The 27,136-nt window shown below is 39.4% G+C and overlaps 1 protein-coding gene across 4 annotated transcripts in view; it reads right to left on the minus strand.

The window, feature by feature from the left end:
• The window catches only part of celsr2 (cadherin, EGF LAG seven-pass G-type receptor 2), a 327,026-nt gene that overhangs the window by 143,332 nt on the left and 156,558 nt on the right, over window positions 1-27,136 (minus strand). For all 4 annotated transcript variants that reach the window (XM_072563587.1, XM_072563585.1, XM_072563586.1 and 1 more), the window contains exon 3: window positions 9,229-9,451. In XM_072563587.1, coding sequence (XP_072419688.1) covers window positions 9,229-9,451 — 223 coding nt within the window. The remainder of the gene's footprint in view (window positions 1-9,228; window positions 9,452-27,136) is intronic.

A 27,136-nucleotide genomic window follows, 5' to 3' on the forward strand; every position in this document is an offset into this window, starting at 1 on the left:
ATTCTTCTGCTCCTATGTTCAAATACATTTATATTAATGTAAAACAAAGCCCAGGTTCCCACTCAGCCCACCACCTCTAATATTAAAAAAAACTCCACTTTCTGCATTTTTAACTGTTCTTTGGCCATGAAATTAAGTTCTTGGCCATGACCATAACCCTCAATGCCACAAGATCCCTTCAAAATATCTTTTGAAAACAGATATATTCAACTCTCATTGCATTCCCTCTTCTAAATTCAAATCCGTTAAATAACCTTTACAAGTTGATTATCATTTTGGCATAATAAACATAACAGACTCTAAAAAGAAAACCAAACAAGTAGTGGATGTTCTAACACGATTGCGGCCATGATATTTTAAGAGGCTGTTGAGTTATGTCAAAACTTCTAATATGAAATGTCAATAACATCATTTGAATTGGTGCTATTCTCATACAATGCAGTTCTAAGCAGCAGAAGTGAAGAAAAAAAACATTTCATTCAGAAGAATAAAATGATGGCTCTTTTACAAAATAATGAAGAAATGTCAATGACTTGAGACATGCATTCTATTTCTCTCTCTGCAGACGCTGCCAGACCTGCAGAGTTATTTCAGCATTAAAGGTTTACCTTTCAAATTTCTAGCATTTGTAGTAATGTTTTGAATATATTTGTGTTGTCAGCCACTGTAAGTGACAAAAATCCAGCTAATAATTCGGACTTGTTTCCTTTTATAAATGTTTGGCAGTAAATTACACCAATGAAGCACAGAAATAGTAAGATGACAAACAAGTGCTTAATCCTTCTTATTCATCCAATTGCTCTTCTTGCTATTTAGTTGGAGACGTTTTGAATGGATTACCTTCTCTGTTAAAACAGTAATAAAGGAAATTTATGGTGAATATCTCAAACACTGGTGTGACGTTAACAACGAGAGAAAACTCTACACTACCAGATTTTACTGTTAACAACAATGCAGAAAGGAGAAACCACTTACATTGAGATGAGAATGAGAGATTAGAAGTCTTGGATAACATGAGATTTTGTTGGCCATGTACACAAATCACTAAAACCTAGCGCACCTCTACAGAAAACAAATCAGAAAAGGCTAATGGAATTGTTAACATTTATCACAAGGGAGTTGAAATACAAAATATAAAGCAGTAATGCTTCAGCTCTACAGGGTCATACCTAGACAGCATCTGGATTACTGCATTCTGTTTTAGTCACTGAAACTGAAAGGATTTGCTGTTTTGGACTGAGTGTCAAACGGACATATGGGAATGATACTAGAGCTTAAATAGGCTAAATTATGAAGACAGGGACATCACATTGACTCTGAATGTTGCATCAAATGAAACTTCCAAGCAAAGAGTTATAGAGTTTCCTTTTAAAATGTTATTGTGATATGGAGTAAGGCAGGTTAATGGAACTGAGATACAGATAAGCAGGATCAAAATGAATTGTGGGCAGTGTGAAGGGGCTAAATGGTCTACACCTGTTCTGATGACATGTTTTCCACAATTATTTTTAGAAAAAGAAAGTACAATAAACAGTTGATTCTGGTTGATGCACTTTAATGTGTACATGTTATAATTGTAATCCATATAAATTTTAGTTTAGTTTTCCATTTAAAGTGAAATATGCCAAATATAACATTTTATGTGGAATCATAAAATAGCACTCCACAGTAGGAAACCATTTGTCCCATCAAGTAGAGGCCTTCTCTTTTGAACAGCAGTCCAGTTATTCTCTCCACCTATTTGTACTTATTCCTTTTTGAAGGCTGTTATTGAATGCACAGATAGTGCACAGAATTACCAATTATCCTTCTGCCTGTGATTTAAAGAAGTCTAGAAACTAATGGTTGAGTGTACAATGAGACTATGAAATAGTAACAATCAGAAAATGTGGTCCTTGAAATAAACAGCAATTCAAGTACAGCATTTTTTTAATTTTAAAATTATGAATAATGGTTCTGCAGGGTCTGCAATGCTCTCAGTTAGTTCTAGATTTAAAGAACCATGGCTAATAACTACTCTTCATATGTGCATGAAGTACATTTAAGTGAAGAGCCTGGTGGTCATCCCTGATGTTCAGCAATCAGCTTTACAACCTCAATGTTAATATCTGATGAGTGTGCTTGCTGATTAAAAAAGTATGCATGTTGAGCTATGCCCTTATCCCTCGCATATACCAGAAATTGGTTGTTTTTGAATGTTTACAACAGGAATCCTAGGAAAAGATGCTTTCTTTTGTGGCATCCCAGTGACGTCAAATTATGTTATCCCTCTCAACTCCATGAGTTTCCCTTCTTATTCAACATACAGCTAGTGTTGTTTTGCTTCTAGGTTTTACTTTATTACAAATTCCCTGATACACGTAATAGCTATAGTAACCACCTCAGCAAGACGAGCAAAATGCTAAGGCATATTCTAGTGAATGGTCACAACATGAAATGTTAACTCTGTACCTCTTTCCACAGATTTGCCCAGACCTGATGTGCATTTCCAGCATGTATTTAAATAATATTTATACAGATGTACCAAGTTTCCAGGGACTTTTAATACTCTTGATTATATACTGGAGCCATTCCTAATACTAAAACTCTGCACATGAACATTGTGCAGCAAGACAAAAGAAATGACAGAATGGCAATGCAAATATTCGAAACGCACAATATGTGCAAGTAAAGCTATTTTAAAAATTCAAGATCATCAGGTAGTACTAATGTTGACTGAATGATGAATAGACTATACAATTGTTCACATAAAATCCATTATGCACTTCCAATAATGGAATACCCTTAAGGGATACCTTTTAAACAGCCTTGCAGCAATTAAAGTTAATCTCTTTGAATTAAATATCTCAGAATTATGGTTGCACTCAGCCCATAAAAGACTAACTCAAGCATGTTTCCCATTGCAGTCAAACAAAGCCTTTGCTCAGAAATTAGGCATCAATCACATTTCATGTGATCCCAGACTCTCTGCTCTTCAACCAATCATAAATCTAATATAAGTAGTACAAGGGATCAATTGAAGTAACTGGCATCATCATCAGTCTGTTTAAAAAGATACTATTTATTTCTGGATAAAGAAAAATGAAAATATCGCTCTGTTAACTATGTTCAAGCAGTCTTCATTCCACTTTTCTACATACTGTCTTTAAATTAGTGTGCATATATTATGATTATAATACAAATAGGAGTGTTAGAGGCTGAGGGGTGATCTTACAGAGGTTTATAAAATCATGACGGGTATGAATAGAGTGAATAGCCAAGTACTCTTCCTATTGTGGGGGAGTCCAAAACTAGAGGGCATTGCTTTAAGGTGAGAGGGGGAAGATTTAAAAAGGACCTGAGGGGTAACTTTCATCCAGAGGGTGGTTCGTATGAAATAAGCTGCCAGAAGTAGTGGAGGAAGCAGGTGCAATAGCAACAATTACAAGGCATCTGATACTTACATGAATGTGCTGTATAACTCTATGGCTCTAGACTTTGATTTGGTTTTCAATGTAAAAATGAAACATGCCAAATATTATACCACTTCTTGCAGAATCATAGAATAATGCAACGTAGTAGGATGCCATTTTGTCCATCAAGTATGTGCCCAATTTTTTGAAGAGCAATCCAGTTAGTCTCTTCACCTATTTATATTTATTCCCTTGTGGAGACTGCTTTTGAATCTGCTATCCTAGTAAGCAGTGCATTCCAATCCTTACCATTCAATAATTGGCAAGAAAAACAGTGACAAAGCCTGTGCCACTTCAGCTATTAACTGCACTACTCTTTCCTCACTGTTACCTCAGAAAAACTCCATCAAGTTAGGTAAACATGATTTTCTCTGAGTATATCTCAGCTGGCTCTCCTGTAATAAACTATGCAAGTCCAAGTGGCTGTTAATTTCCTTCTGAGTTATTATTTCTCAATGATTTCCCACCTCAAATGTTAAACTGATTGTACTGAAACTGCCAAGAGTATCCTTCAACCCATTTTTGACCAAGGGTGTGGCATTTGAATTTCTCCATTCCTCTAGCACTACACTGAAAGAACATTGGAAATTTGTTGCCATTACTCCCTCAATGAACACCCCAACGTTGTTTGGTATCCTTGGATACGTCCTCTCTGGAGTAGATGAGTTGCCCACTTTAAGTGCCGGTAACTTTTCCAGAGCCCCCTTCTATCCAGTATTGCAGTAACCCCTTTGTTTAACACAGCTGTGGAAGAATCATCTTCCTTAATAAAAACTGTTGGGAAGCATTCACGTAATATCCCAGCTATGTATTTGTCATGACCAAGAGATCTCCATTCCAGTTCCGAGTCACCTCACCACTCCTGACAACACTTTTGCTACGAATGTTCCTATAGATAACCTTTGACGTGCCTTTTACATTCACCATTAACCTATTCTTGTACTACATCTTTGCCCCTCTTATTTCCTGATTCATTTCTTTGAACATTTTATATTTTGCAATCTGTATGCCATGTTAGGACTGATTTGGAGATGCTGGTGTTGGACTGGGGTGTATAAAGTTAAAAATCGCACACCAGGTTATAGTGCAACAGGTTTAATTAGAAGCACACTAGCTTTCAGAGAGTCACTCCTTCACTATCACCTGATGAAGGAGCGACGCTCCGAAAGCTAGTGTGCTTCCAATTAAACCTGTTGGACTATAACCTGGTGTTGTGTGATTTTTAACTATGTTAGGACTGAGTAGCAATGGTCTTCATGCAGTATGCATTTGGAATCTTAATGGTGTGTCATACCCTTAATTGCATAGCGCATCAAGAAATAGCCTGCATGAACAATGACTGTAGTATTGACAAGTGGCCATACATCACTTTGGTAATAAGGAAACATCAGCAGTCTTCACACTACTTGTACTACTTGCTCAAGGAAACTTGTATTCACAGCCAGGTTATCAACACGTCCAATATTGCCAAATATAACAGAAAATGGTTAGAAGGCTCAAAACAGAAAGCAGAGGCATTAAAATCTAAGAACATGCTACTTCAGATTTTATTCTCCATATTAGCATCACCTTGACAAGTTTCTAAAATGGAAAAGAGACTACTTCCCAGTAATGAGAAATATTTTTACAAATAGACCAACCACCAACATTGTGAATCACAGGCAAGAGTCAAGTTACACACTCAAATTCTGAGAGTTTACAACACTGCGCAGCAGTTCAAACTTCCGAATGATTACAAGACCTGCAAATCACCCAGCAGGGAAATTCCACACAAATCTAAGCATTTGCACAAGGTTTAAAATAATCATTATAAAAGCAGCTGCTTGGGCCTTCAGGCTTATAATACCACCATCAAACAAACATCACAGAGCCAAAACACCACGGCGTCAAAACATTGCGACTTCAAAACCCACCAACAAACACAATATTGTCAAGCACTAGGATCACGGAATATTCAGTGCAGAAGGGTGTCATTCGACCTGTGTCTGTACCAGTACTTGGTAAAAGCAACCAACTAACAACACTGTACACATTTCAATGTACATCTTGCTCTTCAGGTGCTTATCCAATTCCATTTTTAACACCCCTACAGTATCTGCCTTTCCATCATACTCTGGCAGTGCATTCCAGACTCTTAACGGCTTAGTCTGAAAAAATATATTCCCTATGTCTCTTGTGATTCTCTGTAAATCACCTTAAATGGACGCCCTCTAGTTCTCAAGCCTTAATCAGTTTCTCTGCCAAGATCCTTTGTGGTTTTGAACACCTTTATCAACCATCTTTGCTCTAAAGGAATATTCCTTGGTGGATGGTTCCTCAATCCTGGAACCAGTTTTATTAATACTTTCTGCACCATCTCTAAATCCTTCATACCCTTCCTAGAATGCAGCACTCAGAATTGAACACAAGGAGCTGGAATTTTCCAGGCTTTGAGACCCTGGTTTTGGAGCAAAATGGGAGTCCTCAGCCCACAATGGACAAAGGACAAATTAGAAGTGGTATTTTCCCAGAGGTGATCCCCTAAGACTTTTTTGTTGTTCTTCTATCGGATGTGGGTGTCACTGATAATGAGACCATATCTTTTTTATTCATTCCTGCATCTGTTGCCTATCACTAATTGCCCTTGTGAAGGTGATGAGAAGTTGTCTCTGGAACCAGTACACTCCATTTCATACACAGAAGTAAAATGCTTCTTGGAAGGAAGCTCCTGAATTTTGACCCAACGACACTGAAGGAGCAGCGATATTGCTCCAAGTCAGGATGGCTTACAGAGGAACGATCAGATGCTGGTGTTCCCATGTATCTGCTGCCCTTATTCTTCAAGGTGGAAGTGATCATTGGTTTTGAAGGTGCTATCTAAGGCACTTTGTTAGGTTCATGCAACGTATCTTGGAGATGGTACACACTGCTGCTGCTGTGCGTCGGTGATGGGGACAGTGAATATTTGTGGATGTGGCACAAATCAAGTGAGTTAGTCAAACCTTTTCTGCATGGTTGGAGATGCAGTCATCCAGGCAAGTGAGGATTATTCCATCACACTCTGACTTGTGCCTCATAGATGGTAGAAAGGTTTTGGGAAGTCAGGAGCTGAATTACTTGTTACAGAATACCTAGCCCCTGTGAAAGTGGAGTCATTGAGAACTTTTAAGTAGTTAGACAGGGTTGCTTGTTAGTCAAGAATCTAAAGTGATGGGGGCAGGCAGCAATTAAAATTAATCATAAGCAGATCAACCATGATCATATTGATTGGTGCAGCAGGTTAAAGGGGCTGAAAAGTCTGCTCCTGGCCCCAATTCATATTTTTTCCTTAGCTTTTTAGATAGTGAAATTGAAATGACTTTACAGAGGCTGGTATCCATCACCCAAGTCACCCTTTATTTAGATATGAACTTAGTATTGCCTCATCCAGACTCAGCTACCAAAGTGTCAGCATCGCTGTCACTTCCCTTTTTAAATGCCAGCCAGGGCTCCCTGATTGGACCTGATTAACAGCCTCAATCATGTAACGTTATTCTATGATGTCCACTGGTTGACCTCATTACAATTGTTACATAAATCACTTTACAAACCTCACAGCTAAACAAACTACAAGAAGTGGAAAAATAATTATAAAAATAACAAACACAGAAAAATACAACTGAGAACAAGAGGGAGACAGGAAAGAGAGAGTAAGAAACAGGAAATATCATTGCACTAATTCTATTGGCTTTCACCTGAGGCCTATATGGTATTTTGTCTTGTTCGGTAGGTATCTATTTCCAGAATCAACTGATACCTCAGGTGCATTGGCAGAAAATCTCATGAGTGAAAAGAGCTTTGCAGTCCTGGAAAAAAATGCCTCAAGAGAACTCTTTCAAAAACATACAACTTCTAACTGAGCAGCATGGTGCTTCTAGGTTTTGAGAATACGAACAGTAAATATAGACTGAAAAGAGAGACTGAAAAGAGTTTTGTCTCACACTCAATAGGACATACATAAGGAACATGATCAGACTTCATTTCTTTTTTGAGTTACCCAGAGCACAGTGGTGGGGTGAGTGGTAGTGGTCTATAGGTCTGCACTGTTTTCTCAATGGCCAGACCTCAGCCACTGTGAGTTGACCTCCCAACCAATTAGTGCACATCCCCCAAAATACAAATTGTTGTGATCACTTGTAGCTTGGTAGATTTTGTTTGCTCTGATGAGTGGAAGATGAAAACTACAATGACATATTTTTCTTTCCTTCCAACAATATTCAAGTTCTGTGCTATCAAGTAACTATCTTCACTTTCTCCAATACAAAACAAGATGAGCTCACAATGCGTTATTATTACCAACAGGAACATGAAACATTAAGAGATATTGAGACAAAATGAAATTATGTAACATCGGCACACTTGGTATTTTTCTTTCTTCACTTGTAAATGATTAGGGATGTGCTAGTTGTTAAATTTATCAAAAGCAAGAACAATGCAGATTGCAAATCCACTTAAACTCAGCTTATTTTCACAGATGGTATTTATCAAAATGCACTGTATTATTAAACTAAAACAGCTGACTGTCATTCCTAATGAGGAAGAGTTGCCGAATCTGCCTGACTGCAGTACCTCTGGGACACACGTTAGTTACATTATTAGCACTGCAGTTAATTAACACGTTCATCGAATCCCTATGGTATAGAAAGAGGCTATCTACACTGACCCTCTGAAGAGCATCCCACACCATCTCTGTAACCATCTGGGGTTTTTACCATGACTCGCCCACCTAACCTGCACATCTTTCGACAGCGGGAGGAAACTGCAGCACCCAGAGGAAACCCACACAGATATGAGGAGAATTTCTGTGTAGAGTTTGCACAGTCACACAAAGCTGGAATTTCAGCCAGGTCCCTGGTGCACTGAGGTAGCAGCGCTGACCATTGTGCCACTATGCTGCCCCTAGGATACAGAAATGTTCCCAACACTCATGAATTCTACAATCTCCCATTTGGGTCTGTGATTTCACAAGAGAAAAAAGATGAAAATAAAAAGTGATAAAATTATCAGCAACAAAACAACACAAAGCCAGTTTTCTGGAAAGCACCAATAGTAGTTTTAGAAATCTTTGAGACAAAAGTTGTTTCAAAATAGATATATGAAAATTTGTCATTTGTATGCTAATCATCATTCCTGTCTCCACCTGTTCTTACATTCCTATTTCAGTTACAATTAAATAGTCGTCTCATTCATGCAATTGCCACTATCATGAATGCAAAATTCTTTTCTTGTGCAATCTACACCTTTATGGAGCTCATTGTGCCATTGGTACTGCTGATGCAATTTCCTTCTTTGTTCCTCGCCTCTCCTATCTACACAGATTCATGTTGAAGCACAACCAATATTTGGCCAAAACACCAATCTAGACAGAGACAAAGCAGTTTATCCAAAAACGGGCATGCATGGAGCTATCCATGCTCCTGAAGGAATAGGCCGGAGATATATTCAACACTGAACCTTGGGCTTCATTTTTATGAAGTTAATGAGCTACAGAGAAATGACACTAATTAGTATTCACACATTCCTGTTTTTAAACGAGATGGTAATTAGAGATATTCATACTCTCTTTAATCCACAGTGCCTGGCTTAATTCTGATGGCTGAGCCGGAATCAGTTTATCTAGCACAGACTTGGATTTGATGCCATGACCATTCTGCTCAGTATTTCAAATTTTCACACTGAACTGTGTGCACAGTCACTGAGTTCCCAAGGAACAGTCATGTACATTGGGTGAAGCAAGGCTCAGCAATTGACAACTTACGTGAGTGAGATGCTGAAGTGAAAACGTTGCCGCAACCCTTTGAAGGTGATGAATGACTGTGGAGGAAAGCTCCGAGTGGTCATTTCACAATATGGCTTCTCGTATTCCCCTGGCAGGCAGTCGCACTTAAAACCTCCGACCAGCAAGTTCACACACGTCCCACCATTCCGACAAACTCCAGGAGAACAGCGGCCTGAACGGGAACTCACTTCACAGTAATTACCTGAAGAACAAGACATCAAGTTAGCATTTTGCTTGGGGTTCTGGTTTTAAACAAAACAAAGCGCAAATGCTGGAAACCTGAAATCCCATAAAAATACTGGAAATATTCAGCAGGTCTGGCAGCGTCTGTGGGAAGAATGATAAAGTTTAATGATTCAGGTCAATAAGCTTTAGTTGAAGGTCACAGACACGAAATCTAAACTGCAGTTTTCTCTCCGTAGATACCACCTGATACAGTTTTAAATACTACACTGAAACTGCCGAGTGATAACAATCAACAACTTTTGGCTGGAATTGTCTAACAGGAATAAGACATTTGACACAAAGTAGAATTTCTGCATAAGCCGCAACTTGTTTCCAGACTCAGTCATACAGCATGGAAACCGACCATTCGGTCCAACCAGTCCAGGTTAACCATGTTCCCAAATGAAAGTAGTCCTACTTGCCAGTGTGTGGCCCATATCTGTTCAACCTTTCATATTCATATATTTACCCAAATGTCTTTTAAATGTTGTAACTGTACCTACAGCCACCATTTCCTCTGGCAGTTCACTCCACACATGAGCCAAATCTGTGGAAAAAAGTTGCCCCTCGTGTCCTTTTTAAAACTTTCGCCTCTCACCTTTAAAATTTGCCCCCTAGATTTGAAAACCCCACCTTAGGGAAAGTACATTTGGTATTCACTGTATGTACGCCTCTCATGGTTTTATAAACCTCTACAAGGTCACCCCTCAACCTCTTACGGTCCAGTGAAAAATGACTCAACCTTTTTTTAAATTAAAACCCTCCAGTCCTGGAAACATCCTGGTAATTTTTTTCTGAAACCTCTCCAATTCAATAATATCCTTCCAATAGCAGGGCAAACAGAACCACACACTGTACTCCAAAAGAAGTCTCACCATTGTACTGTACAACCTCCCCATTATGCCCCAAATCCTATGCTCAAAAGGTTCAGTTATTGCTTTGTCATTTTCCCCCTCAATGCTAAAGATCACTACTGTAATAAAACTTCCTGGCTTTTAACATCCTTTGACACAGTTTATTCAGACAAGAACATAACAGAAACTGCACAATCATTGAGATTACCACCAGGTTTAGTCATGCAGGGGTTTTGTGATATAACTCCTGTTTATGAACAGATTGGATTAGATTCCCTACAGTGTGGAAACAGGCCATTTGGCCCAACCAGTCCACACCTACCCTCCGAAGAGTAACCCATGTAGACCCATTTCCCTCTGACTAGTGCACCGAACACTATGGGCAATTTAGCATGGCCAATTCACCTAACCTGCACATCATTGAAATCGACGTTTCGGGCAAAAGCCCTTCATCAGGAATAAAGGCAGTGAGCCTGGAGCGTGGAGAGATAAGCTAGAGGAGGGTGGGGGTGGGGAGAAAGTAGCATAGAGTACAATGGGTGAGTGGGGGAGGGGATGAAGGTGACAGGTCAGAGAGGAGAGGGTGGAGTGGATAGGTGGAAAAGGAGATAGGCAGGTAGGACAAGTCCAGACAAGTCATGGGGACAGTGCTGAGCTGGAAGTTTACAACTAGGGTGAGGTGGGGGAAGGGGAAATGAGGAAACTGTTGAAGTCCACATTGATGCCCTGGGGATGAAGTGTTCCGAGGCGGAAGATGAGGCGTTCTTCCTCCAGGCGTCTGGTGGTGAGGGAGCAGCAGTGAAGGAGGCCCAGGACCTCCATGTCCTCGGCAGAATGGGAGGGGGAGTTGAAATGTTGGGCCACGGGGCAGTGTGGTTGATTGGTGCGGGTGTCCTGGAGATGTTCCCTAAAGTGCTCTGCTAGGAGGCGCCCAGTCTTCCCAATGTAGAGGAGACCGCATTGGGAGCAACGAATACAATAAATTTTCCCTCTACACCTCCACTCCTCTGACCCTGGTGCTGTGAGGCAGCAGTGCTAACCACTGAACCACCGTGCCATTTATGTTTTATTATATCCCACCAACAATTAAAGCCATTATTGGTCACTATTAAACATGGTTATTATGTCCTCAATATGTAGCTGAAATAAAAAGAGTTGCAAGTCCTAACTGTAACTCATTATTCTGTGCTGCAATAATTCATCATAACTCGGATTGCATTGTTTTCAACTGACCTGGAAAATAAGGAAGCATTGCAAGGGCTGCCACTTCTGGTTACAATGTAAAGAAACATCATTTGTCCACAGCTCCACCTCAGAGCCACTAATATTTGATTACTGAGCGAGGATTGGTTTGGATTTGATCATGAGACCCATTACAATTAAAGAGTCCACAGAACCTGGCAGATGAATATCAACCAACAGAAAAGATTACAGGAGTGTTCCTCGTAGAATTGTACCTCAGCAAGGAATAAATGGTGTGAGGTAATGAGAAAACTGCACCTTAGAAGGGAAAAGAAAATAAGTGGAATTTAGTTGCCTCTGTTGACATGCTGTTGATTAATCTGTACTATGAGCCAAGCAAATTTGTGGTTCAAGAAAGAAAAAGGGTAAAACTGACAGAAACAGAAATCCATTAGAAAATGGATTTCATAATACAGAAAATGAATTGAGACCAATAGAAATCCAATTAAGACTTAATTACATTAATATTGTAATTCTGAAATCCTTCCAAGACAGCTCTTCACTGCATAAGGAAGTTTCCCACTTGCCAGGCTGATGACCCTATGACCCAAGGGATGTGATTTCTATAACTTGTCAAAAATGACAGCATTTTGATAAAGTACTTTTTCCTCTGTGTATAAAACTGGTCAGTCGATACAAAGTAATTTTAGTATAACAGCAAGAGGGCTTTTAATTTTTCAATGATTCCATCATGAATTGATGAGTAACTCGATTTGCTGCTTCAAATTTACAGGAGTAGTTATTACATGTAAAATGAATTTCTTTCCAAAGAAGAAGTTATTGATTGCTAAAATAGTGATTAAAATATTTAGCTGATGTAATAATTTTTATTTAGTGTGTAGGAGTCTAGAAAGCTTTTCCAATTCCTTGATTCAAGCAACTAAAGCAGTCTTAATTTGGAGATGCCGGTGTTGGACTGGGGTGTACAAAGTTAAAAATCACAACACCAGGTTATAGTCCAACAGGTTTAATTGGAAGCACACTAGCTTTCGGAGCGACGCTCCTTCATCAGGTGGAAGTGACTACTACCTGATGAAGGAGCGACGCTCCGAAAGCTAGTGTGCTTCCAATTAAATCTGTTGGACTCTAACCTGGTGTTGTGAGATTTTTAACTTTGACACAGTCTTAATTAGATTCAAGTTCAGGATTGGCCTTCAGTTGCTGTATACATTTGGGAAATTAGAGTTGCTACCTAAGGAAATTTTCTGTAATACCAGTAGCAATTCCCACAAGCTGGCCAATACATGAAAGCGCTCATCAGGTATAACGTATGAGAGACCTGGGCAAATATCCAGACAATTCCTTATGTTTCTGTACAATTCTGGGTTCAAGTGACAAAACAATTGTGGGCTGAAAATATGACAATCAATCACAAAGAACTTCTGTATTGTCTAGCAGCAGGTGTGACTAGCCAAAGAGAGCACAGTTTTTTAAAAACTCAACACCCTGGTTCAGGTCTTTCTCCAACATGCACATTAAAAGTAACTGAACAATAATTCAAAGAAGCTGCAGAACTTACCATCAAAGGTATTCCACACCCATAATTCCCCACCCCACCCACAATTCCCAAGCCACTGAGCAAAGGACTCTTAACTGATGAATAAATCACATCAAAGAGCCAAAAGAAACAAAGGTCTCTCAGGTGCAATATTTCACAGACGGCCTCCCTCTGTTTTATCTATTGCAGTAGGAGCTCTTCCAGAAAAACAGCTTACATCCAGATCATTCTTTATATTTAGACAGGCAGCCATGACAAGTTCCTGTTATCAGTGGGACTACTGAGGGATGAATGCAGATTGATAGGGAAGTCTGAAAATGGGTCATATAACTAGCATTCAGGCAGATGATGTCTGGCATGGTGGTGATTCAGGTTGCATTATATGTACATCTTCAACATAAACTTGACAAAAGCTCACCTCATAAGATCTTTACATCACAACTGTACAGAAATCACATAAAACTTTAATACTTTTAAAACCTAGAAAAATAGAATAGCTTTTAGTTGATTTTTCTCTCCTTTGCAAAGGTGATGAATTAGACAGAACATCACTACATTTCCAAACTGGACATCTCTCATTTGTGAGCTTCAATATTTTTGCAGTGACAGGCAATCAATTGTACAGTGCATCATGGCCAAATGCAATCCAGTCCCCATCGATATTAATGCAGCAAAGTACTATACTGGGTAGTGCCCTGGCCTTTGTACCTTTATCCATAAGGCCATCAGGACACTTCTTACTTTGACAAGTTCTTTTTTTTCTGCAAATGATATCAGATAAATGTAATACTTGGTGCCCTCTTGTTTAAAGCTGTAATAATTAGAATATGTGTTAGCTCTGGAACAAAGGATATATCATGACTAAATGCCCTCAGACCTTACTGTGGACAAACTGATTGTCATGTTTTCTACAGTGCAATGCACAAGCATTAAATGGTGATGCCAATTTTTCTCAGCAAGTATTGTTGCAACAGTAAACAGAAGCTATAAGACTACTGGTGCATAGAAGTACATGGAGTTACTCAAAAAAAAATCTTTAGCATAAGCAGAGCCTCAATTGGTAGAACCCCTGTCTCTGATTCAAATGGTTCCAGGTTTAAGACCTACTCCAGAGATTTGAGTAAAAAAAATCAAATTTGACAGTCCAGCCGAGTATGAAGTGTATAGCATCCAGTCAGAAGTTCTGAATTTCAGCTGAGATTTCAAAATGTTGTCTCACCTGCCTTCTCAGGCTCTACTTTGAAGAACAATAGGCAAATTACTTCAGGTGTTCTGACCAACATTTGTTCCTCAATTAGCATTACCACAGAACAGATCACTTAGACATTGTCGTATGCTGGAGTTGTTGCAGAGTTTGCTGTATATAATTTGCTACCATATTTACTAAATTACAATGTGTCCACAAAAGAACTGCATTGTAGTACTTTGGAAAGCCCTGAGGTCACGAAAGGCACTATATAACTGCAAGTCTTTCTTTACTTTATAAACAAACAACTAAAAAGCTGTTACACTAGTACAAGAGCAGTCACACTAAATTATTTTTCAGGGACAATGCCAACATCATAACTATTCCAAAACCAAAATCATTTATCTCAAATAGTCCCTGTTGAGCATTTCTCAAATTCTGTCCTCCATGAATTTCTCATTTAATTTTTCTAATTTCATTACAATTATAAATTCAAACTAAGCCATTCTTGCCTCAGGGTTTTAATTATATATTCTTATCAATCCTGTCAGCATGAGGCATTCTCACAATGCAATTTTATTCACAATTGTTTTTATGATTATTAATTTGACTTTGTACATCTCTATGACTCTATGACTTACAATGAGTTTTCATATCTAACAGTTTAAATGGCTTTCCATTTTTCCTGCTGTCTGTAATACATATGGGATATGAAGTGCTCCTGTTCATATTTAATAAAATAATGACAGTTTTCCAAGGTGTAGCTTTAAGACAGCCTGAGTAATAATGGTTTGTGGTGCTAATGGTGACTATTTCTGGTAACCGTAAAAGTTAAATTATGGGTGTAAAAACATTCCTTTAATGATTGTCAAACACTTATGCTACTGCTACTGTACAATTAAGTCCATTCAGACAGTCTCCCTAATCTCAAGCCACACAATAGTTTACATACTCTGAGGTATTGATGATATAAACAATAATGGCTAAACTGGTTGATCACGTTTATCCAAAAACATCACACACTAGCACAAAGGCAATAAATCATTGGTGTTATTGTAAATTTCAACATAGATCTTAACAGTTTGTGTACTAGGAATATCGTCACACAGAACAAACATTTTAAAGCTCTTAACTGGCAAATACAATGAGAATTGTCATTGTACTTAACTAGTCCAATTGGATCTTGCTAATTTACCAGTTAGTAAATCAGTTCATTCAGTAATGAAACGCAAATATTTAAGATGATATTCACAGAAAAACATTGAAAGGAAGAAAGCTTTTACTGATTCAGATATGGCATTGAAATGAACAACCATAATCTGTTTGTTACTTTGCCAGTTGAAGCAAAATGCCGGCTAGGACATTGGGAGGACTTTTTTTTTAAACAAATCACATGGTTGGATCTTTTACATGTGTGAATCGATATAGTAGCAGACAGGGTCTCAATTTAATATCTCATCTGAAAATTGGCATATTGATCATGGAAATCTTTACATCATTGCACTGAATCTTCAACTATTATTTCTGGTTATCACCATAAATACTTCCCTCCTTCAAACAATTCCCTTCCTTTCTGCAGCCAGCTGGACTGAACATGACTATCTCAAATCACAGTATGCTGTTCAATCCAGATCAAGTTTTCATCTTACATCCTCTCTATTTATGACTGCAATGAATTTCCTGCATCCATTCATCTTACCCTTTCTGCTAGTGCCTGTGGTTGCATCTACCCTCAATTATTTCAATGCCTTCCATTCCAGTCTTCACTGCTCCATCTTGCAAAGTGCATTGGTTAATATGTTTTCATCAAATCATGCTTGTCCAAACCACCCCTATCACTCTCCCTTCCTCATTCAATTAGTTTTCGTTTCCCAATAGATTTAATGTTGTCATCCGGATTTTCAAATCCCATCATAGGTTTGCTTCACCCAAACTCTCCACCGTCCTCCAGATTTATCTTTGACACCCCTACGTCGTTCAGTTCTCTAATTCTCACCTTTTGTGCATTTTCCCTCCCTTCACATCACTGATGGCAGAAACATTAGCTGCACTGAGGTTCACTCTTCAACTCCCTTTCTAATGTCCTCACTTATCTCACCCCTGCCAATACCTTTTGAAAAGCTCTTGGTTGCCTCCTCTTCCACTTCACTCCTTCCTTAATACAGCATAGCATTCATATCAGTACTGTATACAAAACAGGAGCCTGGTCCATTATTCATTTTGATCATGACAGATCTGTTCATTTATTCCTGACATTTGCCAAATGTGACAGTTATTCTGATCCCAGAGATGGACAAGTCAGATCCAAGACTCAAATCTGGATCATATTTTGTTTCTGTCAATTCTAACGAAGTGCTCTTTCCCTGGAATACAGACATGCAGTACTGCAGAATTTACTTTAGCAATAAGAAAAAAGTTATTAGCCAAAACAAAAAAGATCAAGCAAACTATTCACAAATAATACCAATATAAACATTTTGAAACAAGTGGAAAAATATAATCCTATTAATTCAACCACACCCTCTTACAGCACTCACACCAAAAATCTATACATATTAATTTAACTGTGGCTTCAATTCCATGTGTGGAGAATCTGATAACCTCTTCTTGGAGCATGATACAACTGAGCTTAGATTTTCTCAGCTTCAAATAATTTCCTCAGGGTTTTAACCAAACTTTAACCATTGCTGGAATGGAATTGTCAAACTAAACTGCTTAGTGTGGTAACCTATTCTTTAACAGTTCCAAACTATCTCCAATTTTTAAGACCAATGCTTTACATACCTATCTTCATTAAGAGTAGGAGCACATTACGACAGATGCTGGAATCTGTACTGAAAACAACAAATGTTGTAGATCACACAGGACAAACAGCATCAATGGAGAGGGAGCAAGGTAACATTTCAAATATCGATAACTATTCATCAGAGCCTAAACTCAAAACATTAGCTTGCTCTCTCTCTCCATGGGTGTTGCCTGACCTGTTGTCATCTCCAACATTTGTTATTATCAGTACATCTTCTTTAAGACTTCTGCATAATCCTGCCAAACTGATACCCAAAAGCTTTTTCCAAGTTCTGGGTGTTTCCATTAATTAAAAGAAAAGAAAATCCCTGAAGTTTTAAAGTTCAAGCCGAATGAGCAATTGTTTACTTTGATTACTCATTAAAACTCCCGGGATAACACCAAAATTCCATTCTACACCAGGAACTCTCTCCCATACCACTTTTAAAGGAAATCAACAGACAATAGAGTCACAGACAATAGGTGCAGGTGTAGGCCATTCAGCCCTTCGAGCCAGCACCACCATTCACTATGATCATGGCTGATCATCCACAATCAGTATCCTGTTCCTGCCTTATCCTCATAACCGTTGATTCCACTATCTTTAAGAGCTCTATCCATTTCTTTCTTGAAAGTATTCAGAGACTTGGCCTCCACTGCCTTCTGGGGCCAAGCATTCCATATATCCACCACTCGCTGGGTGAAGAAGTTTCTCCTCAACTCTGTTCTAAATGGACTCCCCTTATTTTTAAATTGTGTCCACTGATTCTGAAGGATGGGTCCAGCATACCCAGAAGTTAATAATTAAATCCATTCATTGACACAGATCAAAACCCACATGCCACTCACTCAAATCCAAAATCTCAACTAAATTACATTAAAAATTTTAAATTTCCCTTACATCACAGACATCCTGGCATATTTCTTTGCAATAAAAGTACTTTATAAATGCAAGTTTCTGTTGTCGATTATGTTCCTTTTGTACACCTACAACTTGTAACTAAAAATCCTTCATTCAAATAAGACTAAAGAATTAACAATGAAACGTAAATGCTCACGAGAAAGCAGTTGTCAATGATAACAACTTGGAATATATTGCATCTCTAACATAGTAGCATGACCCAGAGAGCTTCAAGGACAATCAGACAAAATCAGCACCAAACCAAAGAGGAAATACAAGGGCCTATAACCAAATGCATGATCAAAGAGGTAGGTTTAAAATAGCATCTTGCATTGGAGGGGGAGGTGGGGATGTGAATAAGTTGGGGAGGGAATTCCTAAGGCATAGATGGTTGAAAGACATGTTTAAAAGCATGCAGACTGAGACAAGTTGAAAACAGCCAAACATTAATCTAGGTCCAATTTCAATCCTTTCAGAAATAATGATTCAGGTTAAATTATAAATAGGTTCTGCATCCATGAGCTAGGCATGAGGAGGGAAACATAACAGGCAATTATTATTCAGTGATGCCTGCAGCAAAGTGCTGGATAATGAAAAGTTATTTTTTCTCTGATGCCTCCTACATCCGTTGTATCAACCATCTGCCTCTACGAACCAACCTGCCTTAAATGCAAAGAACAGTCACCTTGGGTAAGGTACTAGAGGTCAGCATCAGTTTAACTGTATCAAAGCAAGCTTCAGAGAAATTTAGGAAGTCTGGCCAAGTTTGACCTCATTCTGTTGGCTGTATTGAACAGAAATTAGCTAAGTGACATTTTTGGTGAGTTACATGCAGTGTTTTTCTCTCAAAGGTTCAGCTGTTTTCCTTGTGCTGCTGTCCCAAACTCACCTCATTACCAAGTGACATTTTGTGGCCCTGCCCCACAAAATTCTGGGCTCCTTCCTATTGGAAGAATATTGTGAAACTTGAAAAGGTTCAGAAAAGATTTACAAGGGTATTGCCAGGGTTGGAGGATTTGAGCAGTAGAGAGAGGCTGAACAGGCTGGGGCTGTTTTCCCTGGAGTGTCGGAGGCTGAGGGGTGACCTTATAGAGGGTTATAAAATCATGAGCGGCATGAATAGGGTAAACAGTCAAGATCTTTTCCCAGAACTAGAGGGCATAGGTTTAGGGTGAGGGGGGAAAAGTTTAAAACTTCTTCACACAAAGGGTGGTAAATGTATGGAATGAGCTGCCAGAGGAATTGGTTCTGGCTGGTCCAATTGCAACATTTAAAAGGCATCTGGATGGGTATATGAATAGAAAGAGTTTAGTTGGTTCTGAACTAGGTGCTGGCAAGTGGGACTAGACTAAATTAGGATATCTGGTTGGCATAGATGAGTTGGACCAAAGGATGCATCATTGCATGTACAATTGCACAGTCTTGCATCTATTGCTGTTTAGGATCCAAGTCACACAGCTTACTCGCCTGAGCCACATCCCATCTTACAACCCTGTTTTAATCAACACTACTCTATCCTCAATGCTCAGTGTAGTCCAGTATTAGTTTCATAGAGATCTACAGCATGGAAATTGCCCTTTGGTCCAACGCATCTACACTGGTCAAAAACAACCACCTATCTATTCATTTCCTATTTTCCAGCACTTGGCTCATTGCCTTGAATGCCTTGGCATTGCAAGAGTATCACTGCTCAATGTGGGGCCATCACATACAGCTTTTAAACAGATCAAAATACTCATTTGTGTTCAGCATCAGTAGAAGCAAACAAACAAGCAAACAGGAGTTGCATTTGACTCTTGGAACATAAACAGACTGCTTGCATCTCAACTAACAACAAATTTATAGTCAACAATTGATCTTTGCACCCAGTGCTCACCTACTGGAACTGTGTATCAATTAAATCCTGTCTCACTTGAAGTGCCCAATGCTGCAGTGCTCAATCATCTGAAGGATACATTCCTTCTGCTTAATGTCCCCATATTCCTCCTCTGAAAGCTCCTGTTATTCCCCAGATCTTCAGTATCCACTATATCCTTTCTATGCCTGTGCCAGCTGTGAAAACTGCACTATGCAATAATAATACTGCAGATTCTGTCTGGAATGTAGTGCAGTTCCCCTCCCCAGAGCAATCCAAGTAGTAGAACCTCATCTTCAGTAGGCCTATCATCTGCATTAACAAGGCCCTGGTCGAAGAATGTATTGCAATGGACCAACACTCTGCTTCAGTGATGGGGTTGTGTATGGAGTCATCAGCTATGGTCATAAACAATAGCCCTTGTCTCTGAAAAATGACCCTTGCAAGGCAACTGGCCCTTGAAAAGTCTGGCCCAGGAATAAGAGAGTTCTCAAGAATCTAGGAATCACGGTAGCTCACATGGTACCTGGCACAGAGATCTAAGACGTGGTACTAGTTATCATAGATGACTTACACATTGATAAAACTGAATACATTTCTGTTGGTGAACTCAGCTAAGTTACAGTATAGACCTCTCAACACAACATGTATACTTTCCATTACATCCTGACATGGGGGAAGCCAGCTGCGTTGCTAAAATATATGGTTGCAGCTCTGACCTCATCACAGGGAATCAAGATGAAACCGTGTAATCTTGTACAAAATACATCAGTAACAGCCTTAATACATTTGTGGGTTGAGGATTGGAAGATCCAATACTGGTCCCTGTGGCTCCTTTAAAAAAAAGCCAGTTGCATAACGATTGATTACAGCTGCCACTTTGCCAGCCATGGGGATCAGGTGGGAACCCATTCCTTCATGTCACAGCACCCATTCCAGCAGCTGGCACGTTCTATGACAGTGACCTGGGACATCCTGAGCCTGCAGTGACAGTATGCATTTCTTATCTGGAGGAAATGGCATTAAGCATGAAAGACTGTCTGTTCTGGATCTCCTGCATATCCTGGGGATGCTCAGCTCAAACCTTTTGAAGTGGAGGTTGACCAGCATCTGCCAGATATTGCAAATGCACCTGTTTCTCCTCCATCTCTGTGCACCTTCATTTCACTACAGCAGCATTGACAATAACTCCTGGTGTGGCTGCATCCCACCAATCACACTTACAATGAACCTAAGTGTGGAACATGAGGAATGGAACAATTCCTTAGTCTTCTGAGCAGTTAGCTTCACAGGTTGCTTTATAGAATTGACTATTGTCAATTTGCAAGAACCAAAGACATGGTTCAGATTGCTTGAGATCTGCATTTGCACCTCACACAGTTGAAATGGCATGCATTTCACCTGCAGGGTGTTATGATTACAGGTGTCTTCAGTCTGTAATGTGAAATTACCTGATTAATGTAATCACTCTTTGAAGGGCCTCGCATTGCTCAGAAGCAGAACCATGTACTCAGACAGGAAAAAAAACCTGCTGAATTTGTCCCACTCCAGGTGCTGTCACAGCCATTTTCAAGATGTAGTACATATTTTTTAAGTACTGTAGCTTTGGTCGGAAGCTCAGGACATACTTTGAACAGTTTATGCCTGATAAAGGGATCTTGCCCAAAATGTTAATTTTCCTGCTCCTCGGATGCTGCCTGATCTGCTGTGCTTTTCCAGCACCACACTCTTGACTCTGATCTCCAACATCTGCAGTCCTCACTTTCTTACAGTTTATTCTCAGCCTGGCAATAAAGTGGGGGAAGGGGCCCTTGAATCTCTCTGGGCAGCCCATCAGAATAGATCCTCAAGCAAATACAGAAAATGCTGGTTAAAGTCAGCAGGTCTGACAGCATCTGCACAGAGATAAGTGGAGTTAACATTTCAAGTCTGCAATGACTCTTCCTCACAACTGCAATTTGGCATTTGTTTCAGATTTCCAACATCCACAATATTTTGCATTTAGTGTAGATCTTCCACATGCTTGTTGCATTTCTCATCATTGAGCCCTGGCACTACACCTTAGACTGTCCCATCACCATGCTGCACAGACACCATTTAAGGCCACGATAGTGGTGACTACCAACAACCTGCTATTATGCAGGATCCCATATCCTCCATTATCTGCTCTCCCTATGCTACATATCCCCACTTCAGTATTCTTGTCTTCTTTGCACCCCAGGTTGTTGTGTCAATCCCGAACACTGATTCCCCCAACGTCCCTAACACAACAGTATCCACTGATAACCTTCTTTTGGTTTTCATTCAGATGGTTGGAATATTGCATGCAATTCTGGGCTCCTTCCTATCGCAGAGGGCGGTACGTGTATGGAATGAGCTACCAGAGGAAGTGGTGGAGGCTAGTACAACTGTAACATTTAAAAGGCACCTGGATGGATATATGAATAGGAAGGGTTTGGAGGGATATGGGCCAGGTGCTGGCAGGTGGGACTAGATTGGGTTGGTATGGACGAGTTGAGCAAACAATCTGTTTCCATATTGTACATCTCTATGACTGCAGTCCACCCCTTAACCGACATGGATCGACTGCCTCAAAAAACGAGTGACCAGCAACCTCCTGACTGACACACCACACACTGACACTGACTGTTTGCACTCCTCAAACCTTCTCTCATCCTTCCCTATTTAACTCCATGAGCTAATCCTTGACCCCTCACATTCTTGTACAGTTTCTCCTGACATTCATCAATATTATTCGTGATACTGCATATCAGATCAATATTAGCTGCTTGCTGTATCCAGTTATGAGATTGAGAATTTCAGGACCAGTGCTCTATGTTCTGTGGTAAAATGGAAATTCTATTCTTAAGATTGTATAAAGCAGACTTGTTGAATGATTAATAATGTTGTATTGCCCATTTCTTTTGAAGTGATTGCAATTCACTTATCAAAAAAATTGAAGCTACCATTTTTTTAAAACAAGCAATGATTCATTTTTTTTATAATATATAAACAGCCATAAGCAAAAACTGGCAAACAGGAAGATGGCTATTATTGTTGGAGTCATTTACCTCAACCCCAGCATATCTGTGCAGGAGTTCCTTAGAGTAGTGTCCCAAGCTCAACCATCTTCAGATGCTAACTCAACAACCTTCCCTCCATCATGAGGTCAGAAGTGCAAATGTTCACTGAATTGCACAAGTGGGCTTATCATTTAAATTCAAGTGACTACAAGAGCAGGTCAGAGGCTAGGAATACTGTGGCAAGTAACTTACCTCTACACTCCCGTAGCCTGTCCACAATCTACAAGGCACAAGTTAGAAGTGTGATGAAATACTCCCCACTTAGCTGGTTGGGTGCAGCTCCAACAACACTCAAGGAGCTTGACACCATCAAACATCTATTTCCTCTACCATCGACACCAGTAACAGCATTGTGCACAATCTATAAGACTGCTGCAGAAATTCACCCAAGGTCCTTAAACAGCATTTTTCAACCCCACAACCACTTCCATCTAGAGGGACAAGGACAGCAGATACCTGGGAACATCACTACCTGCAAGGTCCCCTCCAAGACACTCATCATCCTGACTTGGAAATATATCACTGTTCCTTCACTGTCACTGGGTCAAATCCTGGAATTCCCTCCATAAGGGCATTGTGGGTCAACCTACAGCACACAGACTGCTCCAGCTCAGAAGGCAGCTCACTACCACCTTCTCAATGGCAACGAGGGAAGGGCAATGAATGCTGGCCAACCAACAACACTCACATCCCAAGAGTGAATAGACAAAAACAAACTCTCAAAATATGCAAACTTTGCAATTTTCTGTTTCCTTGAAGAATTATGGTCAAAGGAGCAAGGTCATTGGTGTTAGACAATGACTACTCAAAAAAGAGTTGGGAGAGAAAATGCAATAAATCTGGAAGTTTTCATTAGTTCATGTGCAGTTTGAGTTTTAAAGCTTGTCAAGATGCAAAAGAGACTGAAAATAAGAAAAGAAATACTCTAATCTGTATGGTATAGTTACAGGGCTTTTTTTGCTCCCTAATTTATGGGTGGGTGGAGTCTCAATTCAAGTCATGAACTCCACTTCATGGTCATTTTGGCATTGTATGCTCATGCTACAGTCTGAGCCATTCTTCTTCACAAACTACCACTGACAAGAACTCCCTTCGACTCCCATTCAGAGAGAAATGAAATGGAAGATCCCAAGTCTACCTCAGCCAGAGTAGAAATTTGACAATATTATTGCCATTCTTCTGAACTTTGTGTTAATCATTTCACCAACTGAGTTAACCAAAATGCAGCATTTTTGCTATATCCCTTGACCATTGCGGGTAGCTGGTGAAATGGAATATCTATGTAGCATTTATCAGTTTATGTAAATCAAAAGAATATTATTTGTTCAGACAAAGCTATAGTTTTTGTATTATCAAGTTGTAAGTATTGTACAAGCCCCATCAATTTATAGGCACAAAAATCACTCACTCTTTTCCAAGCAATAGCTACAGAAGCATTTTCCCTCATCAGATAGCCTTAAGATTGAGAGAATCTTTATGTAGTAATGTTGATTCCTCTTATTCCTCACCTGAAACCCTCCATTCACAATGGTCAATATGAAAGTCAAGAGAGGTACCAAAACATGCTACCATCTGGTCCATGCTCCATCTTAAGTTGAATGCGATCAAGCAAAAACTTATGCCCTAATGATACATGTCAATGACAGCTGGTGGTTTTCCGAAAAATCCACTTGCTTCAGAGCCTCATTTATCCTGGCTTGCACCAATTTCATAAAATAAATAAGTAAATTAAAGTAATTTAATCCTGTCAAAAGATTGTAGTCGTAGTAGCTGCTCACTGTAAAGGCCAAAGAATAATAATAGTTTCCGGCTCTTTTGTTAGTGAAGAACTGCTAACATTTGCAACAGGGCTCTGGCCTGCTTATTACAAGATTAGCAAATAGAATATCAACAACAGGTTTATGGCAGAGTAAAAAATGGTAAACGTATGCACCCAATTGCCGCCTTTCTTATTGAACTCGTTGCAGCATCCTGGTAATTCTCCAAGACTTTGTTATTTTTCATGTATGAGTTGAAGCAGTGAGGTAATTTAAATCTGGAGGGGAGGGGATCACAACTGAGCCCAACCTGTTCTCACCCGATGTCCACAGTAAGGAATCACCGAACAGTAATCAGTTTTCCTTACTAACTCAGGGGCACTGTACCAAATAAACTGATCATCAAAAATCTGCAAGCTTTGCCAATGGTAACTCATGCAGGGAAATCGCCAGAATACATTCAGTGTCTTTGCACAGTAGCTTAGTAAACTTAATATGCAAAATAAATCACTTAGTATAAATCTGTATTGTGCTGCATTAATCCTAACAGCAATTATTCATAGTTTGTGTCTTAACAAATGGAATAGCTCCACCTTAGTATAGGGAAGGTCAGCTATGACTGCCACTTTTCCTTATTAATCAGTGACACAAACTGAATCATACACAAGAATGTAGGGTGGGCGCCGGTGTGACACCTTCATGGGCAAACAGTCTGGCAAAGGTACTACCTATTCTCACACAATAAGAACAGTCATGTGTGTGAGGTGCGCATGCAGCCAAAACAAACCCAGTGAAAGTCAGCACCATCAGGACAACAGGACAGTTGTAAAGTATATCTAGACACAACTGAATAATGCTTTCCATATGTAGATACATTAAAATTGTGTGCAATGCAGCATACACCATAAGGATGCATACTTTGAACATGGGCTGGAACATACAGAAATTATAAATGAGTCAACATGATTTTATTATGCATTCTATAAATAACAGATCATATTGTGACATCAGATTGTTTTTTAAAAGAGTTAAACATTTTAAAAAGTGTTTTGGCCTCTCCATTTTTGAAAACATTTATCGCTTCAAACAAGAAAGGAAACAACAGCAGTGCTGGCTTGTTGGAGTGGAGATCAGGATTGTATGAGAAACTGAATTAATACTTTCAGAGACACTGCCATCACTCATGTATTCATTAGGCTTCTGCAGAGCAGCATCCTCAGTAACCTTACTGCCCCAAAATCACAGTGATGTTATCTGCATGTGCTTTGTGAAAAAGAAAACAAACAATCTCAAAAATGAATCAGAATGTTATTATGATTTATTGTTTAAACGGCATTCCAAAATTATGAACCATCTTCGCTAGTATAATTATGCAAATGATCTTCTGACAATTCAAATGTGTCTCATTTTCATCATCATCATCATCGTGCACACTCTACCTGGAGTCACACCTTTTGCACACAAGAGTCTTTCAATATTCCTGTTCTGTGCATACTTTTCATTTGCCAAAAACGTCCTCCAATTTTCAAGCCATCCACTGATATTCCCTTCCTTCATCCACTTCCGTGAAATCTTCCCTTCATAATATCTTTACAAATCCATTTCCCCAGAAACATGTCCTACTAAGACTCTCCGCTCTTTCCTAATGATGTTCAACAAGTACTCACACAATCCAAAGATGTGCTGGTTAGGGTGGATTGGCTATGCTAAATTGCTCATAGTGCCCATAGTGTAAGTTGGGTGGATTAGTGAAGGGAAGTGCAGGATCTTAGGGAATAAAGTTGGGGGGATGGGTCTGGGTGGGATACTCTTTGGAAAGCTGGTATTTACTTGATGGGCCAAATGGCCTGCTTTCGCACTGTAGGGATTCTATGATTCTACGAAGTTTACTTATTTATTCACTCTCCATGGCACACCATCATTTGTTAGTTCTTGATGTCCTGCAGAAATGTTCCCTTCTCCAAAGCTACTTAGTAAGTTAGGTCTTCTCCTTCGAGAATGTGCATGTCATGTATTCATCGAGAGCAGATTCCAAATCTCTCTCTTTACAAGTTATAAGTTGCTCATTTGTTTCCTGGTTAATAATTGTAACTTCTTATAAAATATAGCCTTTCTTATTGCTATCCACGTTCGTATTTCCTGGTTGTACCATCCATCTGCAGAGGCCAAAGGATCTGGTTCCGCGCTGTGTATCTGTATGACTATGAAGCCTTACATTTCTTCCATCTCTGTTCATTCTAAAAGGTATATAAATATTTCTTGGTAATTTTAAGAGATGCATCTTTGTCAATGTTCACTCTCATTCCAAAGTTACTGGTTACAAAAGCAGTCTGTCCACTATCTTTGTAATTCTTCTTCTGTGCATGTTACAAGTGCATTGTCATCTGAATGTCATCATTCACCATCGACCCACTCCAAAAAACAATTTGCATGTATGTATTCAATAGAGAAAATGGCTTCTGATACTTCATAGTGGCACAGAGGGAAAAACAGGTGGGGGCA

The sequence above is a fragment of the Chiloscyllium punctatum genome, chromosome 45, assembly GCF_047496795.1.
Source record: "Chiloscyllium punctatum isolate Juve2018m chromosome 45, sChiPun1.3, whole genome shotgun sequence".
NCBI classification, from domain to species: domain Eukaryota; kingdom Metazoa; phylum Chordata; class Chondrichthyes; order Orectolobiformes; family Hemiscylliidae; genus Chiloscyllium; species Chiloscyllium punctatum.